We start from the raw sequence: 24,419 nt of genomic DNA, 5'->3' as shown, positions 1-24,419 counted from the left end.
TTTCTATCGTCTAAGGCACTTTGTACCGTATCAATCCACCTACATCTTGGTCTTCCTCTGGGTCGTTTTCCTGCCAACCTGGCAGAGAACACTTGTTTTGCTAATCTTTCCTTTCCCATTCTATTTAAGTGACCATACCACCTGAGATTAGCTCTGCTAATGCATTCCTGGATGCTAACAATGTCAAGTTCTTTCCTAATATCCTCATTTTTAATATGATATAGCCATTGATGCCATCTGTTCACGCCTATAATCTTTCTCAGGACTCTCATATCTGCAGTATCTAGTCTTTGGTCAAGTGTTTTACTTTAGACCCAGCTCTCAGATCCATAAGTTAAGACTGGTTTGAAAACTGTCTTGTATATATACAGCTAATTTAGTGTTCCGACTAATTTCTCTCTTATTCCATATGAATTTATTCAATTCACTTCCCACCATACCAGCTTTGCTGATTCTGTTGTCTATTTCTATATTTAATTTACCATCTTCAGTAAAAATCATGCCTAAGTAGTTGAAATGTTTTACTTGTTCCACAGGTTCTCCATTCACAACACAGTTGACATTTTCAATGATTCTGCCTATTATCATTGTCTTTGTCTTTTTATTGCTGACCTTCATACCATATCTATTACAACAGCTATTCAATTTAGTCAGAGAATCTTGCAGACTTGTAGCGGATTTATTTAGAAGTATAACATCATCCGCATAAAGCAAAGAGCTGACATTAACATCTCCAATTTTGATATCAGGTTTAATACCACTTTCCTTCATAATGTGATCCATATAGATAACGAATAACAGAGGGGATAATGTACATCCTTGTCTCACACCAGATTTAACATTAAACCATCTTCCTGTACTTCCTTCAATTCTAACTGCTAACTCACAACTCAAATAAAGAATAAGTATTGCTTGATATAATGCCCCATTGACACCATATAACTGCAGCGTATTGAATAGCTTCTCTCTCAGCACCTTATCATATGCCTTTTCCAAATTGACAAAGCTTAAATACAGATCTTTGTTATATTCCCATGCTTTCTCGACTATTTGTCGTAAAGTGAAGATCTGATCCTGACAGCCTCTGTTTGGCCTGAATCCAGCTTGTTCTTCACCAAGCTTTTCTTTCACAATTCTTCTCAACCGTTTCTCAAGTATACTTGCATAGATCTTGCCAGGAACACTCAGTAGGGAAATAACTCTAATTCTCACATGCAGTTTTATTTCCCTTTTTATATATGGGTACTATGAGAGCTCTACTCCAATCATCGGGAATTCGTCCCTCTGTCCAGGCTTTCTGAACTATGCAGTGCAGCCACTGTAAGACTTTTATACCACCATACTTCAGCATTTCTGGTCGAATATCATCTACTCCTGCTGCCTTTCCACATTTCAAGCCTTTGATGGCTTTTTCTATTTCAAGTATGGATATGTATTCCTGACTGCATGCCTGGTCAGTGTTTTTTTTTTTTTTTTTTTTTATCACTGTGCTGTCATCACTGCTTGTTTCGTTTAGCAGTTTTTCAAACTAATTACTCCATACTTCAAGGATATCTTTTTCTCCTGTTTTCATCACCTTTATCATCTCTAACTCCTTTTACGGCACTCTTTCCTCCATTCTTAAGTTTCTTCAACAACCTCCAGAATATTTTGCCACCTTCTTGATATTTATTTTCTATATTCTTGCCAAAGTCCTCCCATGACTTTTGTTTAGCTAGTTTTACACACTGTTTAGCTTTTTTACATTTGTCTCTGTATTCCATAAGAGACAAAGCTGACTTATTTGGCAGTAACTTTTAATATGCTTTCTTCTTTTCCTTCACTGCCTCTTTAACTTCCTGTGTCCACCAGGGAGTTCTGATTTTTTTTATCCTTGCACACAACCTCACAACATGCCTCTCTGGCAGAATCAATCAATCAATTTTTTTTTTTTTTTTTTTTTTAATAATTAGAATCAATGTTTTCTTCAGAGTTTGCCACTGAATCTCCAAGGTTTGATTCCTGTTCTCAAACTCTTTCATTTTCTTTTCAATAATCTTTCTGTATTTTAGTCTACAGTTCACATCTGAGAGCTACTCAACTTTTATTCGCTTTAAAACTTTCTTACATGTTATTATTTTCAATATGAAATTCAATTTTATCCTGCTCAAGACTAAATGGTGATCACTTCCAATTTCAAATCCTCTGTACACTCTGGTGTCCTGCACCAGGGAGAAAACATCACTATCAACAATAACATAGTCAATGAGACTTTTCTTATTCCTAGCCTCTTCTCTCCATGTGAATTTGTGCACATTTTTATGTTGGAACATGGTGTTAGTAATAACCAATCCATGTCCTGAGCAGAAATCCAACAGATATTTGCCATTATTATTAGCTTTGCTCTTTTCTCCAAATTTTCCCAAAATATTTTTGTATGTCTCACAATCATTTCCTACTCTGCTATTTAGATCCCCAACAAGGACCAACTGTTCCTTTTTCCATTGTGTCAGTTGCTTTTTCTAAAGCGTCAAAAAATTCCTCCACTTCTACCCTAGTAGAACCTTCTGTGGGACCATAGGCACAAATAAGTCTCATTATCCAGTTCCCCATTCTGATATTTGCCCACATTACTCTACTTGAGACTGACTGCCATTCAAGAAGATTAGCCTCGTATTTTGTGTTGAATATTATGGCTGCTCCTTTTCCTTGATTGTCATTGCCTGAATATAACATTTTGTATTTATTGCTCAGAAATATCTCACCAGTTTTGGTCTTTTTTGTTTCAGTCACTCCTATTATGTCGATCTGGTACTTATCTAATTCCTCAGCTAGCTCCATTTCTTTGCCATTCAGGCTTCTTACGTTGATAGTACCGATCTTTAACTCTGGTGATGTTGAGTTGGGGTTTGTTTTCAGATTTGTTCCAGTAGCTGACTTTTCGCTGTTCGCCCTGGTTCCCTGGCGAAAACAACGGGGGCCTTTTTTAACCGGGCGACGCCCCAGCCGGCATGAAATTTTGTCATGTTGTACCATCGTTTTTTTATTTTGGTTTAACCAATAAGAATACAATTCGGTCAGCTAAATCCCAAATTGCCAGCCCATCCTCGTTCGTTCAGTATCAAAGTAGATACCCAACAGGGTGCACCACGAGAAGGTGAGGATTGGACATTAGGTCAGAAGCCCTGGTCGGTTCTCTGCATTCCTTTAAAGGCTATGTGGAGGTCTCCTCTCAGTTATACAGCTTTGACCCTTAAGCACCCCCTTGTACATATACATATCCCTAAAACAACCATGATATGAAGTTCAAATATAGGATACAATTTCTTTAAGTTTATTTATCTCAGAAACTGAAGTTTGATCCACAAATCTATCATAATTAGTGCTACTCTCCATCTGGGGGGGAAGAGAAGGAAATGCAAGGGGGGCATGAATGTGAGGAAGCACAAGTCATAGCATTTAAGGACAAGAATTCAGGAAGATGATTATCTGTTTCGACTGTTTCACAGCAGAGTTCGACTATACATATATTTCAACTGTTATTTATAAATGGTTTTTCTCAAAGCGCTTCAGTTTTCCCCTCAAAAACATGAATGTGGTCTAGTACTGTATTTTTTTAAGTGATATGAGTAGACAACCATAATCACTCTTGATAGGTCTTCTGAGGTTGAAATAACTTACCAACATGATATCTGCAGTTGTTCATCTAAGCTTAAATTTGGATTTTTAACAGCATTAGGTTCTTTGAGAAAACTATCTGAACAATGTTTGTAACTATCTGACAATGTCTTGTAACATGGAGCATGCTTGAGATATTCTGAAAGAGAAGAAAAAATGTTTTGAATGAAATGACTTAATATAACTATTTCTGTTCTACAATTCTTATTTTATTATTATTGAAAATCAAATATTTATTTCATACAGAGTGCAAAGGGATGTTATATAGTGAATATCACCGTTTCAAAATATTATGAATCTCTGCAGTAAATTTTGAATGCACTTTTTGTTCTTAATGCTGTAATAGAAAGAAAGGTTTTTGAAATTTTTCACTTGGCTATACTATAAATTAAAGATGCCAAGAAATTATATTCTTGGTTTAATCCTTTATCAAAGTGAAGTCACTTCACAACTGTGCTACTTGTATATAGATAGAGGCTAATGACTTCACATCAATTGCCTTAGTATCCGACAATGCAATGCACATATTCTTATGGACATGTATAATAATATGCATTATGAGAAGGGCCACTACCCAGACTGGTTCCGACATTTACTGAGGTCTCAGTGGTAGCCAGACCCAGCAGGCCTCAAAAGGTATCACACCTTATTATTAAAATACTCTGGATTAGAGATAGATGTTGAGTTTTTCTTCACTTGTTTATACTATAAATTAAAGATGCCAAGAAATTATATTCTTGGTTTCATTCTCTATCCAAGTGTAAGCAAACAAAGTTTGCATGAGTATTTTAGTAATAAGGTGCGACACCTTTTGACTAATTGTATGTAAATATGACTTCTACATTACCTTGGTATCACTTGAAGATGAAACCAAGAATACAATTTTTTGGCATCTTTAATTTATATATGAAGGAAGGTTGATTCTGTATTTATCATGCTGCATTGTGATGCACTGGCTTAAGTGTAAGTTAGAAAACATAATGATCTCTTCCAAAATCATCTCCCACATGTTTTTTTTTGTTATTATTAATGTATAATAAGACACCATTTGATGACAGGTTATATGTTGGTATTTGAATAAATCACAAATTCATTTTAATCCATAATTAACACTGTAGAATGCATGAAACCGGATACACTACTCTTGAATTTGTGTATTAAGATTTTAAGAAAAAAATATTTTTTGAAAAAGAATGCGATTTATTTAAATGTCATCAAATTATGTCTCATATATTTAAAAACACAGATTTGTGTGTATGTGCACACACACCACTAGGCCCAAATGCCTAAATACTAATAGCTATAATTTCTGTATCTGCTTATGCATGAATTTATGAAATGGTTTGCAAGCATTTTTTTTAACCTTTGCATTAAACTCTGTGGGCCTAGCTTCTACATGGCTAGTACATCCAGTCTCCTAGCAACATGCTGCAGGTTAAAATCCAACTGTGAGCATGGGTGCTTGTGACTATCTTTAGGTGGTAGATTAATGTCTTTGCCCAGCATCAGACTACCTTGATTAATGGAAGCCTGAAATTATTATTACGGGCAACTCCAGGGAGTCATTAGACTCATTGAGGGAGGCCCCAAATCGTATTCATCAGAACTATTCGACGTTCATACAGTATCTATCATACCTTGCCTTAAACTCATTCACTGTCACAGCATCCACCACAGACTCTGGCAGCCCATTCCACTCATTCACCACTCTAAAAGTAAAGAACCCAGCTCTAACACCTTTATTAACCACACTTTTGCCAGTTTCCATGGATGGCCCCTAGTCCTCCTACAACCAGCCCTGTTCTCAAAAACATCTTCTGAATTAATTTTACAGAAACCCTTCAGTAATTGGAATGTCTCAATCATATCTCCCCTCCTCCGCCTATCAACCAATTTTCGCAACCCACAAATCTTTAACCTGTTCTCATAAGGTTCATTCCACAGACCTGCCATCATCTTGGTCACTCACCTCTGGATCCTCTCAACCTCCTTCCCATCAAGAAGAAATCTAGGTGACCAAATCTGGGCACAGTAGTCGAGATGGGGTATTATCAAGGCTTGATACAGAGGAACAATAACCTGCTTGTCTCTGCTTGTCAACGTATTCTTCAGCAACCAAGTGATATGATGAGCTGATTTGGCCAATTTTGCAATGTTCCCCCTAAACTTCAACTCCTTATCCACCAACATTCCTAAATCTCATGACTCAATTTCCTAGAGTACAGTTCCACCAACATAGTAAACTGCTGCTAATCTTTTCACCCCAAAATGTATAACCTTACATTTTGCCACATTGAATTGACATCCATTCTCCTTAGCCCAGACCTCCAATCTATCCAAATCATCTTGCAAAATTTTGACATCATCTGCATTCACTATTGCCCTACCCAACTTTGCATCATCATCAAACAAATGAACTGTTCCTCTCAGATCCTTTCCTATATCATTAATGAACAAATTAAACAGCAGTGGTTCAAGAACAGATCCTTGTGGCACACCACTAGTCACATGCCGTCTTGTGGACTCTACTCCTAAATAAACCACTCTCTGATATCTCTCTGTGAACCACCCTCCTATCCATCTCACCAACCCTATATCCATCCCCATATGCTGCAATTTACTGATTAGAATTCCATGTGGTATCCTGTCAAAGGCCTTAGCAAGGTCCAGTAGAATCACTGTAAACCCATTACCCTTATCCAATTCAGCCGTCACTGTGTTATAATACGTGAGCAAGTTACTGAGGCATGACCTACCCTTCACAAAACCATGCTGTCCCCGATACAGTATCCCATTTTCTTCTATCCAATCTTGTATTTTCCTCTTTACTATTTTCTCCAAGATCTTGATAATGATTCCTGTTATGCTGATTGGCTGGTAATTTTTAACAGCAGCCTTGGAACCACCTTTATGCAACGGAACTATTTCCCCCTCTTTCCACCCCCTTGGGACTGACCCAGACCCGAGGCTCAAATTAAACAAAATGGTTAAGGGCACTGACAATTCTTTAGCTGCTTCACGTACGACACGAGCTGGTATACCATCCAATCCCACAGATGTATTGATATTGAGGTTCTGTAATAGACTAGTTACCTCTACTTCATTCAACACAATTCCAGTATAAGCTGTTGGTTCTTCCATTCCTGCAATGTCACTACCTGGATGATATACTCTTGCAAAGTGTTCACTCAGTAATTCCACTATATCGACTGATTCGGTTACCTCCCTACCCTCAGCATTTTTTAAGATCATTCTGCCATGAACATTTTTCCTTTTACTTGCAACATATTGAAAAAACTGTTTGGGATTCTCTTTAGCTCGCATGGCCAATTTTCTATCATAATCTGCTTTTGCTTTTCTTACCACCCTTGTTACCATCCTGGCATGAGCTTTATACTGTTCCTGCACCTGCTGGTCACCTTTCTCCTTAAATTCCCTCCACAATTGTTTCTTTTTTTGCAGCTCAAGCTTAATAGTGTTATTCATCCATTTAACCCCTACTTGATTTATTATTCGGACTCTTGGTATACAGTCAACCATTGCCTTCTGCAAACACTCCTTAACCACCTCCCATGCACTATCAACATCCAGCCCTTGCAGTTTTACATGCCATGGCACTGAGCCAAGCACACACCTAAGTTTGTCATACTTACCAGCCCGGTAATTCCACGTGTACCCTGTCTTAATTGTAAATTCCACTCCTTTAGCCACCTCCCAAGTCATGACTTTTTGGTCACTCTCACCAATTGGTGGCAACATGGTCATGTTCGTTACAGCCACATTCTCAGATGCAATTACTAGGTCAAGCACTCTCTTCCCCATGGTATTTTACACTACATGCTGCCGCAAACCGCATAAAATCCAATTCCTTCCTCCCATGTGCCCTCTCCTCTTTCCAGTCAATGTTACCATAATTGAAATCACCCATAATAATTACCCTCCTTCCACTCATTTCTTCTATTTGTCTATGCATACTATCCCCCACCATCTATTCCATCACCTGGTCTATAGCAGCACCCAATTGTATATTTTGTTCTGCTAGATTCTATCTCACACCAAACAGCTTCAAATGTGCTCTTTTCTCTATCCTGCAGTTCAACTTCTATACTCCTTGGCTGCAACTCAGCTATCAGTAGTAACACTCCCCCCCCCTTTTTATTCCGTCGCATTCAATCCCACTAGCTTTATCGTCTTCTGTCAGCCATGTTTCACTAATACCAACAACCTGTGGCCTGGAAGTGCCCACCAAGGCTAAAAACTCTTCCTTCTTGTTCCTAATACTCCTGGCATTAGTGTTCATGAATTGCAGAAGCCCATTAGTCTCATCCCTACTTTGATGCCTTATACTGACTATCCCATTCTGATTTGTTGTCCTTCATACTCGCTCGGGCATATTATACTCATTCATACACTCAACTGCCTCCCTAAAGTCTGCATATCTACTCCACCCCCTTGATCAATCTAGTTTCCTGAGTCTGTACATCCACTTCCACATCCTTCATGAACACTTTTTCAAGTCTCCATACACCAACTCCATTCAATTGTAACCTATCCATTTTATATAAATCCTTTCACCCATTAAACTCACTCCACACATCCACAAATTCCACACCACTCTCCATGCATAACCCACGCATAAAGTCATTGGCAATTATGGCCCCCCTCCTTCTAAACACTTCACTGTCATACCGTGGTAAAATACTCACCATCCTAACTCCCTCACTCTTCTCTTTTGCTACCTCAAGTAATTCCCTCACATCCTCTATCATTTCCATTTTGTCTTCTTTCAAATCATTTGTTTCTGCCACCATTATCATCTCTTTCACCCTCTGTTTTTGCACTCGAATAGATTCGCTGACGTCCTTTATGTTCGCACCCGGCTGGTACGATTTCGTCAAACGTCTAAATGCCTTAAAAAAAGTTCTGTGTTTGGTATCTAGAAGAAAGTTTTCAGATCAGATAAATGAATGAAAAATACAAAAATGAATAAAAACAGAAAAAAAAATCCTTAGCCATTTTTATCTCTCGGTAACAGTCATTAAAGCATTTCCATATATACATACGTACGTATATACGTACACACACACACACACACAGGGTGTCCCAATATTCACGCAAGAAGTAATTTTGATAGAAAACACAGGTTTTTAATTAAAAATTGTAATTTCTTATTGATTCATAAAGCATACAGTATAGGGTTATTCATAGAATAACCTATCAGGTAAATGGCCTCCACGGCTTTGCTGGCACATACACACCCTTTTGTCGAAATTTTCCATGACCGTTTTGCATAAATGTGGCTGAATTTCATTGATACAGAGCTCAATTTCCTCCTTCAAGGTGTGGATGGTCGTGGGCTTGTTGGCATAAACTTTAGACTTCAAAAAACCCCAAAGAAAAAAGTCCAACGCCGTTAAGTCACATGATCTGGGCGGCCAATTCTGATCACCAAAACAGGAAATTACACGACCAGGAAATGACTCATGCAGTAATTGAATTGTTTCTTGGACTGAATGGTATGTGGCACCGTCTTGTTGAAACCACGTCATCCAAATCCAATTCCAAATGCAATTGAGGCACAAAAAACTGGATCATGTCGCAATAGCGAGCACCATTAACTGTTATTGCCTTACCAGCTGCATTTTCGAAGAAGAATGGACTGATGATGCCTCCAGCCCAAAATCCGCACCAAACAGTGACATGTTGTGGATACATTTGTTTCTCAACAATCACTCATGGATTTTCTGAACCCCAAATGCGACAATTTTGTCGATTAACGAAGCCATCAAGATGAAAATGAGCCTCATCGCTGAAGATGATTTTGTTCGAAAAATAGGCATCCACTTGTTGTTCCATAATCCATTCAACGAACTCTTTTTGCTGTGTGTGGTCAGTAGGCTTCAGTTCTTGAGTCAGTTGAACTTTGTAAGCATAAAGATGCAAATCTTTCATGAGAATATGCTGTAGAGAGCTTCAAAATGCCCAATTCAAGACCACGGTGCCAAATTGATGTTCCTGGACTCTCAGCAACGCTCTCACGAACTGCTTCAATGTTTTCTGTTGACCGACTTGTTGAAGGACGGCCAGAGTGTATACGATCACTAATTGATCCAGTTTCGTTGAATTTTTTAATTAATCTTTTCGCAGTTGATGAAGTTAAATCACTATTCCGACCATATTTTGTACGAAAACTACGAACTCTAGCTGTCAAACCTTCATTATTTTTAAAATATTGCTCAACAATGAAAATGTATTGTACTTTCGTGTAGCGCTCCATTTTTAATAATCCTGAACTGTCAGCTGTCACGCTGTCTTTTTTTTCTCATTGGCAACACTTTGCCGCACAAATGATGCCAAATTTAAATCTTGCGTGAATTTTGGGACACCCTGTATATATATGAGATCATCCTCATTTCCATCAGTGCATTGCTGATTCCACATTTCTTACCACTTTTGCTTGACTCCATTCCATGAGTTTAGTACAATTTGCATACCTCAGTAACAGTTGTTTTTTTCACTCTTCCTGTCAGTGTCAAGTTATTACCTGCTTTTTGCATCCATTTATTCCATTCTTCTTCCAGCAGAGCTTTGAAGGGCTTGTTGATAGAAATATCTATTGGCTGTAGCTGACCTGTAAGTCCACCAGGAATTACTGCTAGCTGTGTTTGCAAATCCACTGCAACCCTTTTTTTTTTTGTCTTTTCTGTTAAATGTGCTCAGAACTGATCAAACATGAGCAGAGCTGGCCTCTTTGAGAGCCCTCCAGGTCTTCTGGACCAAATCTTTGCAAACCGAATAGCCATGATCTCTTCATTCGTCCAGACATTCTCATGAACTTGGACAAGAACGCTAGGCGGTATGCTCTCTTTAGGATACGTTTTCCTCTTACAAATGACCATAGGAGCTTTGTACCATCTGCACAGCATAAATGGACAGCAGTATAGTGTGTCTTTTCATGACCACTTGTTTTGATTGCCACTGTTTTGCCCCCTTTCATATCAACAGTTGTACTGGAAAGCACATGAAAATTGAGAGGCACCTCATCTATGTTTGCAATCTGACTTGGTTCAAAAATATATTTTTTCCAAAGTTTTATGACAAAGGAGTAAAGCTGTTGTATTTTATCCTCATAAACTGGTGGCATCTTCTGGGTTAACTTGGTTTGTGTTCTCATGGTCAACCCTTCTCTCCTCATGAAGTTGAAGCACCATTTTGCCTTTCCTGTGAAATCAACAATGTTCATTTCTCTTGCAAACTTTTCTGCGGCATATTGAATAAGCTTGGCTGACACACATATCCCACTCTGGTGCTGCTCCATAATCCAAGTCTTAAGCCTCTGCCAAGTTTGACAATTTTGCTGGTTTTCCTCTTAAGGCCTCTTCTTTTTTTGGCATCTTGAGTAGTTGTTCTTCCTGTTTTCTCCACTGTCTAATCATATACTCAATGGAAGGAAGTCCAAAATGTCTCTCTGAAGCCTTATTTCCATGATCTTTTATGTAACTGATGACTTTTAACTTGAATTTTGAAGAATATGACAATCATTTTTTTTTTTATTTTCAGACATTTTTATGGGTTAGTGCTCAAAATATTGTTAATGCATTAACTTACCCTGCCAATGAGTTGCAGATATATGAATGCTTTCAGAGTTCCGATTGGTTTATTCAGAATCAGCTGTTCATGACTTAATCGACAAAGTTAACGAAGGCTAGTTATTGGAAGCCTGTTTGCAGAGACAAGGTACCAGAGTTTCACCACAGCGAAAGCGGGGCTCTCAACTGGTTACCCCCATGTATAAGACGACCCCCAGTTTTTGGTTTAAAAATTTTAGAAAAAAGTATCATCTTATACACAGAAAAATATGGTAAATTATACTTATATTCTTGTTTAATACTCTATCCAAGTATAAGCAAACAAAGTTTGCACATGAATGAGCTTTACAAGTGGATTACTTGAATATAGAGGCTGATGACTTCACATCAATTACCTTAGCATCCCATAATACAAAGCAGACCCAGGAAGATATCAATGGTTGAATTAATACAGAAGTCATCTATTTCTTATATAGAAGTAACAAAAAGTATTATCTTATTATTAAAATACTCTGGATCAGATATAGTTGCAGAAAGTCATTAAAAAAGAATAAAGAATAAATTTTCTTGGCAAGCATAATTTATTTTCTAACCAAGGGAGAAGAAATGTTAGCTAAACAGATTTAATGCCAGAATGACAGAAAAATTATTCAGAGGAAGATCATAATCTAAGTGGATTTAGAAGTATGTTGTAAGACTAAAAAGATCTGACAGTATTGGAGTACTGAAAAATTGCTAATTTAGAGGAAAAATGTTAACAGTATGTTTGCAGTAATGTAAATATAATCATAGTACTATCATAGTATCCTATGCACCACCTCTAGGGTACATATCAGAATTTGACAATGAACTATGGAGATACTGGCAGGAATGAAATTTATATATCACCTAAGACATGTGAAGAAGAGGGCTAGGGTTTCGAGAGGACCAGATCTAGTAAGAGCACCAGAAGTGCAGTTCTTATATGGAAGATTGAAACACACACATATGGAAATTTCAGTTATGAAAGGAAGTATGTGTGGAACTATAGAGGAGGTGCTTGGGACAAGCTTAATAAACAATTTGAACCAATGTTGTATCACGAAAATTATAAAAAGAGTGGATGTTAAGATGAGAAGAATAAGAAGCCATCCATGGAAGTTGTATAAATATGTGGTGAAGAAGAGTGTAAGGAGCAGATTTTTTTTTTTTTTTTTTTTTTTTTTTTTTTTTTTACATGGAGAGCTGTCGGTGAGTGGAGTGCCTTGTTGGAGTGTGTTGCGATAGTAATGTTTCTGGTTGAGTGGGCCTCCTACAATGAGTTTGTTGACTCCATGAAAGTTACCAATAATAATAATAATAATAAAAACTTCAAGAAAGGATGATGATAGCACACAAGAGATGGTCAAAGAGTGTTTCAAGAAAATTATCACAGACCGTATACCTACTGTCAGGTATATGAATTAGGCAGGTGTTAGATGCATGAATAGCATCGTTAAGTAGGAGTTTCAGAAACAGATAATGTTGGAGGATATATAAAAATGTTCATCAGTAATCTCATGAGCAGTACAAAGTATAAGCAAGGAGGACCATTAAGGTTAGTAAGACAAAATCATATTATGAGATGAAATTAGCTGAATATATACCAAAGGAAATCCCAAGAATAATGGGAAGGATAACTTTATCAAGTTCTGATTACTCAGCACCTAACAAAGTTGTCCACATTAGAAGTGGATGAATTGCAGCTGCTTAAAATATTTCAGAATCTTAATGTGAACCCAGCCACATCTTCAGCTTGGTAATCAGCTCATGTGTGTTATGAGAATCATTCTTATGGAAGGATGATATTGGTTGGTGAAAATGGTAGTAGGATAATCACTGCAGAGGATGTATCATACACAGCATACTACAGGATTTTGTGATATGCAGTGCTTGTGGCATGTTCACATCCTGGCATATAGGAATGTGTCAGGTGAGAGAGACTAGAAAATGCTCGTCTGCCTAAAAGAACTTGGTAATATAGAAATTAGCATAATGGACATCAGGAGCATTATGTTGGGAACAAATGAATGTTAAATGAGACAGATAAGTAGCATGATCAACGGTGAGGAAGATGATCAGCATGTGAATAAGAATATAAAATTAGGTAGTGTAGTAGATTTGGAAGATGATGTTGTGAGTGTTGATTGGGAGGATGAATGTTGAGTGAGAAATGTAGCTTAGAGAGAGATGCACCAAAAAAAGAAATGGAATTATGGGAAATGAGTTAAGAAGTATGAAAGAAGAGATTAGGAAACTGGAAAGAAGGAATGTGATGCAATTGAGATTTGGAGTGAGTTATGGGAATGATAGAAACAGAGAGAATAGGAAAACCAGGGGAACATAGGGAACTAAAAGAAAGCATGACAGTGCAGGAAACAGGGGTGGAGAGACAATAGGAAGGCAAGTAATTGGGAAAACAAGGAGAGATGTTATAGGGGAGGAGAGAAAGAGATGATTGTGATGGTGGGTATGAATGACTTGAGAGGCAGTGTGAATTAAGTGGCAACAGATATGAGATTCATGCTTGAGGTTGTTTGACAGAAGACAGATGGGGAGGATGGTGGGTGTGATACTCAGCTAGCTGAGGAGAGAAGAATCAATGATGAATGATATGATAGCCAGAATGTGTTGCAAGAGATACTTGGATTATATAGATGCTTAGAGTGCATTCAAGAACAAAAAAGAACTGTATGCAAGAGAATGCTTGCATTTGAATGAGGAAGGACGTAGGCATCTGGAGATAACATTGTTCTCTTAACAATGTAAGAGTGCTGATGCTGGGAAACTAAAATTTTCAGGATGGATGTCACAGAGATGGCTTCTTGTGAGAATAGTCACTTGGAGATGGGAAAACACAAGTGCAATTCAGAATCTAGTGGAGTCTGGAGGTAATAATGATAGGTATAGAAACACTGACAATGCACTGATGTTTCTTTATACTAATGCCAGGAGTAACCAGAATAAAGGAGATGAACTAGTGGCACTCATAGCATCAGCCTGATCAAAGGTCGTTTTGGGGATCAGTGAGACATGGTTGATGGAAGATCATATACTGACAGGAATAGAAGTAGTAGGATATAGCATTCTTCAGTAGGATAGGAAGAGCAAAACGTGGTGGTGGTGATGGAGTATTGCTTATGGTAAGTGATGAGTTGTGTCCTCTTGGCATGGAGGATATGAAACACAATGGCACTAATGGTTTTGAGAGCAGATGATGTGTGTAAGAGGAGGAGCAGGACAGGATATTTAGTGGGGGTTGTTGCTATAAGCCAGGAAGCAGATGTTTAGACAGTTGAGCATGGCAAGTGCAAAACAAAAAAAAAAAAAGACCTTTTTGAAGATTTTAACTACAAAAGTATGAATTAGGAAGAGAAAACTTTCCAAGTAAGGGAATGGAATTCTTGAGGGAAATTTATCACTCATTATTCTTCTAAGAATAAAGCCTGTGTGCCAAGATGAAACACTATAATAATTAAATTATTCATTAAATAGCTCAACTATGTCATCTGCTTTGGTCACCTGATTCCCATCTCCATTCAAAAAAAAAAACTGTCCACCATCAATTTTCCTCCTACTCAACACACAGCAAAAAAACTCCTTGGATTGCAGTGCCAGTCTCTTCTCATATTCTAATTTCTCTCTCCTTACAATACTAGTCACTTGCCTAGCCTGATCCCTATATTTCTTATGCAATTCAACTGTTCTCCATCTCTCTTTATATGTCTTCCATAATCTATTTACCTCCTGCAATTCCCGTTTCATTTCCCTTGTCATATCAAACTCATATTCTGTAGTTTATGCCTGCATAAACTGCAGAATATGAGTTTGGAATATATACACACACACTGTGTGTGTGTCAGTTATTCACATGGATAAGTGTGTATAACTGAGCCTCAACTCGGGAAGGTACCACAGAAATGGAAAGAATGTAAGGTAGTTCCATTGCACAATAATGGTGCAAAACCTGATGTCTAACTATTGACCTATCAATATCTCTGGAGCGATGGTGAAGATTTTAGAGAAGTTTATAAAAACCTGCATACAGAAGTAGGTTGATAGACAAGCTATATTCAGTAAAGAGCATAACAATATTATGGCTGAACTAAATAAAGGGAATGGATACACAATGATGCTGTGGATTTTGCTAAGCTGTTTGATTGGATATCAAATGAAAGGCTGTTGCATAAACTGCAGAATATGAGTTTGGAATATAAACTCTTGACTTGATCAAAAACAAGTGTAACATTATGCACTTTGGCATGGTGAGATTTCCAACAGCATATTATATTAGCGGGGTAATGCTACAAGACACAGGACAGTAAGAATCTGGCATTATGGTGGATAGGAATTTGAAGTTCACAGGTCATATAGCAAAAATTACAAATACTCATAGTAGAATTGTGATGCTGAAATGAACCTTGACATGTAAAGATAAGGATGTCATTTTGCCTCTTTACAAAGCCAAACTTGTGCACTACAGTGCACAAAAGGGTGTAAAAAAGTTACTGGGATTATGGAATGTAGATTATAAGGACTGGTTAACAGAAGAAAAAAGGATGATATTATAGAAATCTATAAACTTATGAATGGGTGGTATAGGATATTGTCTGATGAAATTTTTCATTATATGGATGGTAGGGAGAGAACACAGGGACATCCATGGAAGTTAGTTTCATTTGAGTTAAGAAAGGGATACAAGCTAGATTTTTCTCTCTTAGAGCAGTGAGTAAATGGAACAGTTTGCCTCATGAAGTGGTGCTTACATCTAATATAAGTTTAAGAGAACGACAGCTGGTTTGGATGATGTATAGCCTCCCTTAATACATCCTTGGCACCCTGGTGACCTTGTAGATAATAATAATATATTCTTGGCTTGGGCGATTGAGTCAATAGAAGCAGGCCCTCTCCTACCATTCATAGGGCCTGGGGAAAGTGGATGAATGGATGCCCATTTTATTGTTATGGGCTACTCCAAGGAGTCTGTAGACTCATCAAGGATGACCCTAAACATCATATCAACACTACCCAACATTTGTGCAGTATCTATCATAGTTTCTTTGAACTCATTCACAGTCATGGCACCCACAACAGATGCTGGCAACCTATTCCACTCATTCACCACTCTCCAAGCAAACACTATTTCTAACATCCTTGCTAACTACACTCTTACTTAGTTTCTAAGGATTACCCTTAGTTTTCCCACCAACAGATCTGTTCTGAAAATTTCATCTGAATTAATCTTGCAAAAATCCTTCAGTAATTTGTAGATCTCAATCATATCACCCCTTTTCCTCTTATCAACCAGTTGCTGTAACCCACAAATCTTCACCCTGTTCTCATAGGAAGTTTATTCCATAGACCTACAGCCATTTTGATCATTCATCTCTGGATCCTCTCCACCTCTTCCTTATCACCAAGAAACCCTGGTGTCCAGATCTACATGCAGTAGTCAAGATGGGGTCTTATCACAGCTCTATAAAAAGAAAAAATAACCTGATTTTCTCTGTTCGTCAAAGTATTCTTCAGTAACCAAGTGATCTGATGAGCTGTTTCAGCCACTTTTGCTAAGTGACCAACTTTAACTCCCTATCCACTCACACTCCTAAATCTCTGGCTTCAATTTCTTGGAGTACAGTTCCACCAATGTGATATACAGTTGGTAATCTTTTCACTCCAAAAAGCATAACCTTGCACTTTGCCACATTAAACTGACATCCATTCTCCTTTGCCCAGACTGCCAGTCTATCAAAATCATCCTGCAAAATTTTAACATCATTTGTATTAACTATTGCTTTACAAAATTTTGCATCATTGACAAACTACTAAGCAGTTACTCTCAGATCCTTTCCTATATTATTAATGTACAAATTAAACAGTAGTAGTCCTAGACCAGAACCCTGCCACCAGTCACAGGCCTTCTTTTGGACTCTACTCCTGAATAAACTACTCCCTGATATCTCTCCATCAACTACCCTCTTATCTACCTCACCAACCCTATATCCATCTCCATGACCTACAATTTACTGATTAGAATTCCATGTGGTATCCTGTCAAAAGCTTTTGCAAAGTCCAGCAGTATCACAGTAAACCCATTACCTTTATCCAACTCAATTGTTACTGTATTATAAATGTGAGCAAGTTACTGAGGAATGATCTACCCTTCACAAAACCATATTGCCTCCAATACAGTATCCAATTTCCATCTATCCATTCCTGTATTTTGCTCTTGACCAACCTCTCCAATCCTTGGACAATAACTCCTGATATGCTGATCAGTCGGTAATTTGTTAACATTAGTCTTGGAGCCTCCTTATGCAATGTAACTATTTTCTCCTCTTTCCACTCCCTTAGGACTAACCCACAGCTGAGACTTAGATTAAACAATATGGTCAAAGGAACTTACAATGCCCCAGCAGCTTCATGTAAAACTCAAGCTAGTATACCATCTAGTCCCACAGCTGTATTCATATCAAGGTTCTGTAATACCCAAGGCACCTCCATTCATTTACCTCAGTGCCCATATAACACTTTGCCTCTCTTGTTACTGAAATATCTCTACCTGGATGATCTACTCTTGCAAAGTGTTCACTTGGTAATTCTACTCTATTTTGACTGATTCAGTTACCTCCCTACCATCGGCATTCACTAAAATCATTCTGCCATAAACATTCTTTTATTTAGATCATATCAAAGAACTGTTTGGGATTATCTTTAGCCTATATTGCTAACTTCCTTTCATACTCTGTTTTTTGCCTTTCTTATCATACTGGTTACTGGTCAGCTTTCTCCTTGAAGCATTCCCTTCGCTTTTTTTTTTCATCTCCAGCTTGATGATATCCATCCATTTAACTCCCACCTGATTTATTCTCCTGACTCTAGGTATGCAGTTTGCCATTATTTCCCTCAAACACTCCTTTACCACTTCCCATACTATATCAACATCCAGCCATTGCAGTTTCACATGCGATGTCACTGATCTAAACATATTCCATTCATGGGTCATCTATCTAGGAGGTTGACTACCATGATATGACTCATGATTAACTACTGGCATAACGACATGTAGCGAGGACCCTATCTCTTCCACATATTGTCATAAGTATTCATGACTGTAATCCGTGTGTGTTCACAGAGTTGGTTTGCCTGTTCTGAGGGATGAAAAATGCGAGTTTCTGGGTGAAAAAACCCGCTCCACACAGTATGATTTTGGCTAACTCACCTTTAGTCGAAAGACAGCAGCTGAAGGTTCCTCACATCATAGACTGGAATCAAACCCAGGTCTTTCTGACCAAAGTGCTTCACCTATACCAACTGAGCCACAGAGGCTCTCATCCAAACATATGCCACATGTCTAAATATTTCAGTTACAAATCAAGGTAGTGAACTGTTAAATAAAATATGTTCGGCCCTCATATCTTCAAAACAGCAAAAATTGAAAAATGTGTAAACTCCTTGTTTTCATATGACTGCAAGTCAGCAAAATATCAAAGATGACTAATTTAATTATTATTAGGGATGTATGAGCATTCTCTTGATGGGCCAATGATGTTTGAATGAGTAATAAAATAGACATAGATAATTCATAAATGATTATATTTATTGCATAATACTTATTACCAATAAGATTGATTCTGAATATTTCATTTTTAATGCCTCTTATTGAATATTTTTTTGTTTGTGATATGAGGGGCCATAGCAGATGGCTCACTTGCCATGGTCTAAAAGGCAACACTGCCTGAAGGTTTCAGATAATAATAATAAATAATTTTTTTTTTCCTCTCATCCTTTTTATATAATTTCAGCTAGGTCTTTTGAAATAAATAGTTACACTGAGGAGGAAACAATTTTAAATAAACATTATGAATAAAATAAACATTTTAAATAAAAAATTTTATTTATAAGTATGAGAAGATAACTGCAATTGATCTAACTTACGTTCCCTGAATTCTGAACCATGTCTGCAGAGATCCTTCAAAAGTTCTTGAGCTCCACTAGTGAGAATGTTATAGGCTTCTTGCTTGGGTTTATCAAAACATCTCCTGGTATAATTATTAACACATGACATTGCTATCTGAAGGTGACTGAAAAAGAACAATATAGATTAGCTACCATTGCTCCTCCTGAGTTCTGATTTTAAGAATAAAAACCAAAGGTAAATTCCATGCAAGGAAATATATTAAATGCAAACAGACAAATAGCAGACTGATATTTTAAAAAAGCACAGCCTCTAAGTAAAGCAATAAGAATAGTTAACAATAAGTGGTCCAGTAAAAGGGAGCAGCGGGAAGTTTCCCTTGGAACCCACATGGGAGGAACAATATTATTTGCTATTCTGTATGTATTACAATATATACATTTTTTACATTTTTATTTTATTTTTTTTTACTAAATGATTTAAGGAAATTATAACATCAACTAGGATGTACATTAAAATAAATTTTAATATACTTCAATATTTCGGCAACGTCACATTGCCATTTTCAAGAACCTTAACAAGACACGTGCATGCAGGCACAACAAGCAGTAAGTGAGGAAGAAGCAGGGAGCTATTATTTCTCCTAAAGTCCTAATGGTGCCCCCTAGCAGGCAATGTTGGTATTCTTGGGCGATTGCACTGAAGGTCTTCTGATGTAGTTTTCCCAAATTTGAGCAAGTCTCATGCAGCCAAATTTGTTGAGGTTTGGATTGTTTCTTAGGGCTGAGGCTGATTCCATGAAAAGCCTTTCATATTAGTATTTACTATGGTGTATTATCTTGGTTTTCTTCCACCATATTCTATGGCAGGTATCCAGCGCATGGTCAGCAAGACAAGAGTGCCTGTATTGGCGAAACCAGATGTAGTCCTTGTGTTCTGAGATTCTGATATTGGCTGTCCTCCCTGTTTGGCCAAAGTAAGACAGCTTACAGCTGCAAGGGACCTGGTATACACCAGGTAGGTCTGGGGGGGGGCGGAGGTTCATCCTTAGTAGAGTGGATAAGGTATGCCAATTTTATATGGTCTGTAACAAGAAGTTAAGTCATGTTTTTTTTTAAGGATTTTTGTAATTTTTTCCAAGGTGCCTTGAATATAGGGTATGGTGATGGATTTAGAGTAATCCTTTGTGAAGGGGGGGTTGGTTTACTGGTTTCAATATTATTTTGGGGGGTAGCCATTGGCTGAGAAAGTGTTGAGAATGTGGTTAGGGAATTGTCATTTGAACAGATAAATTTGGCCCTGTTCTGTAGTATCTTAATGACTCCATATTGTTGCGAGGAGGGATGGTGGGATTGTTGGTGAATGTATCTGCCTGTAGGGGTGGGTTTTCTATAGACTGAGAAAACCAAGGTTGCATCAGGCTGGTGGGTGACTAGAGTGTCTAAGAAAAGAAGGCAGTTTTTTTTTTCTTCTTCCAGGGTGAATTTGATTCTGGGGGTGTTGGTTGTTTAAGTGTCTTAGGAAGGAGAAAAGTGCATCGGAGCCATGTGGCCAAATAGCAAAGCCAAATGGTTAGTTTTTGTGGGGCAGAGTTTAAGGCTTTCTCTTCAAAAGTCTCCATATTGAAGTTGGCCAAGGGTGGGGAGTGGCAAACCCATGGCTGTCCCCTATTTGTTTGTAGAATTTTCCTTGCCAAACAAAATAACCTGAGGTCATTGTGAACTGAAATGGGGCTGTAATAGCAGGAGGAAATTTAGCTTGGATTACCTCCAAAGTTCTTTGAGTGGGACATTTGTAAATAAGGAGAAGACATCAAAACTGACCATTATGTCAGTGTGTTTGAGTGTAAGGTTTTCTATGCTGGCTTTGAAGTGGGTTGAGTTTTTTTTTTTTTTTTTTTTTTTTAAATATGTGAAGGTGTGGTGCCAGTATAGTGAGAGAGCTTTGGCCAAATGTTTAGCTAGTTTGCATGTGGGGGAATCAATGTCATCCACTATGGGACGTAATGTCACATTTTCCGTATGTATTTTTGGTTGTCCATAAATACAGGGGGGGGGGGGTTATAGAGTTAAATGGTTTTATTTTGTTAGTGATTTCCACAGTCCAAGAAGTGACCTTAAGGAGCCTGTGAAGTTTCCTAATTTGTGAGTTGGTGGGATTGTACTCGATAGGGAGGTAAGTAGCCCTATCTAACAATAGAGCTTTCAGCTTACCTGTGTAATCCTTTTGGTTAAGCAATACGATGGCGTTCCCTTTATCAGCTTTGGTGATTATTATTTTCTTGTTTTTCTTTAATTCCAGTAGATATTTTATTTCCTTACTGGACATGTTGGCTTTTGGTGGTTTAGCTTTGGTCAGAACACAAGCTACATCCAGTCGAATATCGTTGGCGACGTCGTTTGGAAGGTGTCGTATCCCACGTCCAATTCTTATATCTTCAACGGGTATTCTTCTGGGCGCAATGGCGAAGTCGTGGCCACGTGCGAGGGCGTCGAGTGCTTCAGGTTTTACACTAAATGACGAAAGGTTGACTAGCATTTCGGTAGGAAGAAGTTGTGGTTCCGAGTTCTTTTTTAAATTTTTTGATGTGTCGATCTCGTACTTTTTTAAATTCTTTCTCCGCTGCAGTGCACGAGATATCGTATAAAATAGACCAAATTTCGTGGCTTAAGATGCTTGAAAGGTCATCTTCGAGTGCCTGTATAGCAAAGTTAGCATCATTCAGGAACTGGCGAGTGGTAGCAATTTGTTCTTTGAGTAAGGCTTAGATGGCACGGTTATAAATACGAAGAGCCTTTTGCGAAGAGAAACGGTGCTTGAATTTTTTAATGTATATCCTAGTTGACGTTGTAATTTCTTTAAATCATTTAGTAAAAAATGCATAACCAACGTGTAAACCTTTCCACGAGAATTACGATAATCAACGGAGATGATATCGCACGTAAAGCACGCCATTACGGTAAAACGAAGTTAAAGCTATCAAGACAAACGAATCGTCTCGCCTTCCTAAAACGCTGCCGGGATAACCAGGTAATTCCTAACTGTGTGAAATTCAAGCACCGTTTTTCTTCGCAAAAGGCTTCGTATTTATAACGGTGCCAGCCAAGCCTTACTCAGAGAACAAATTGCCACTACTCGCCGGTTCCTGAATGATGCTAACTTAGCTATACAGGCACTCGAAAATGACCTTTCAAGCCACTTTCAAGCACCTTAAGCCACGAAATTTGGTCTATTCTATACGACATCTCGTGCACTTCAGTGGAGGAAGAATTTAAAAAAGTACGAGATCGACACATCAAAAAATTTGAAAAAGAACTCGGAACCACAACTTCCTACCGAAACGCTAGTCAACCTTTCGTCATTTAGTGTAAAACCTGAAGCACTCGACGCCCTCGCACGTGGCCACAACTTCGCCATTGCGCCCAGAGGAATACCTGTTGAAGATATTATGATAAGAATTGAACGTGGGATACGACACCTTCCAAACGACGTCGCCAACGATATTCGACTGGATGTAGCTTGTGTTCTGACCAAAGCTAAACCACCAAAAGCCAACATGTCCAGTAAGGAAATAAAATATCTACTGGAATTAAAGAAAAACAAGAAAATAATAATCACCTAAGCTGAAAGCTCTATTGTTAGATAGGGCTACTTACCTCCCTATCGAGTACAATCCCACCAACTCACAAATTAGGAAACTTCACAGGCTCCTTAAGGTCACTTCTTGGACTGTGGAAATCACTAACAAAATAAAACCATTTAACTCTATAACCCCCCCCCTGTATTTATGGACTCCCAAAAATACATAAGGAAAATGTGACATTACGTCCCATAGTGGATGGCATTGATTCCCCCACATGCAAACTAGCTAAATATTTGGCCAAAGCTTTCTCACACTATACTGGCAACACATCTTCACACATAAAAAATTCAGCCCACTTCAAAGCCAGCATAGAAAACCTTACACTCAAACAGATTGACATAATGGTCAGTTTTGATGTCTCCTCCTTATTTACAAATGTCATACTCAAAGAATCTTTAGAGTTAATCCAAGCTAAATTTCCTCCCGATATTACAGTCCTATTTCAGTTCACAATGAACTCAGGTTATTTTGTTTGGAAAGGAAAATTCTACAAACAAATAGAGGGGACAGCCACGGGTTCTCCACTCTCCTCACCCATGGCCAACTTTTATATGGAGACTTTTGAAGAGAAAGCCTTAAACTCTGCCCCACAAAAACCAACCGTTTGGCTTCGCTATGTAGATGATGTATTCGCTATTTGGCCACATGGCTCCGATGCACTCCTCTCCTTCCTAACACACTTAAACAACCAACACCCCAGAATTAAACTCACCCTGGAAGAAGAAAAAAACAACTGCCTTCCTTTCTTAGACACACTAGTCACCCGCCAGCCTGATGGAACCTTGGTTTTCTCAGTCTATAGAAAACCCACCCATACAGGCAGATACATTCACCAACAATCCCACCATCCCTCCTAGCAACAATATGGAGTCATTAAGATACTACAGAACAGGGCCAAACTTATCTGTTCAAATGACAATTTCCTAACCACAGAACTAAACCACATTCTCAACACTTTCTCAGCCAATGGCTACCCCCCCCCCAAAAAAAAAAATATTGAAACCAGTAAACCACAACCCCCCCTTCACAAAGGATTACTCTAAATCCATCACCATACCCTATATTCAAGGCACCTTGGAAAAAATTACAAAATCCTAAAAAAAAACATGACTTAACTTCTTGTTACAGACCATATAAAATTGGCATACCTTATCCGCTCTACCAAGGATGAACCTCTTCCCCCCCCCCCAAACCTACCTGGTGTATACCAGGTCCCTTGCAGCTGTAAGCTGTCTTACTTTGGCCAAACAGGCAGGACAGCCAATATCAGAATCTCAGAACACAAGGACTACATCCGGTTTCACCAATACTGCCCCTCTGGTCTTGCTGATCATGCACTGGATAGCTGCCATAGAATACGGTGGAAGAAAGCCAAGATAATACACCATAGTAAATACAAATATGAAAGGCTTTTCATTAAATCAGCCTCAATAAGAAAATAATGAGAAACAATCCAAACCTCAACAAATTTGGCTGCATGAGACTTCCTCAAATTTGGGAAACCTACATCAGAAGACCTTCAGCGCAATCGCCCAAGAATACCAACATTGCCCTCTAGGGGGCACCATTAGGACTTTAGGAGAAATAATAGCTC

At 38.2% G+C, this 24,419-nt stretch overlaps 1 protein-coding gene across 1 annotated transcript in view; it reads right to left on the bottom strand.

Annotated features, from left to right (window-relative positions):
• Positions 1-24,419, bottom strand: part of LOC150109770 (uncharacterized) — a 149,571-nt gene that overhangs the window by 28,859 nt on the left and 96,293 nt on the right. Inside the window, exons 3-4 of the mRNA XM_090409124.1 lie at positions 19,203-19,348; positions 3,661-3,796 (exon numbers count right to left, since the gene is read on the bottom strand). Coding sequence (XP_090265250.1) covers positions 3,661-3,796; positions 19,203-19,348 — 282 coding nt within the window. The remainder of the gene's footprint in view (positions 1-3,660; positions 3,797-19,202; positions 19,349-24,419) is intronic.

This window comes from Typopeltis vanoorti, chromosome 1 (assembly GCF_054136105.1).
Source record: "Typopeltis vanoorti isolate ZY-2024b chromosome 1, IOZ_Tvanoo_1.0, whole genome shotgun sequence".
Taxonomy (NCBI): Eukaryota; Metazoa; Arthropoda; class Arachnida; order Uropygi; family Thelyphonidae; genus Typopeltis; species Typopeltis vanoorti.
Note: the sequence above shows the minus strand (reverse complement) of the source record. Positions and strands in the feature narration are given on the sequence as shown.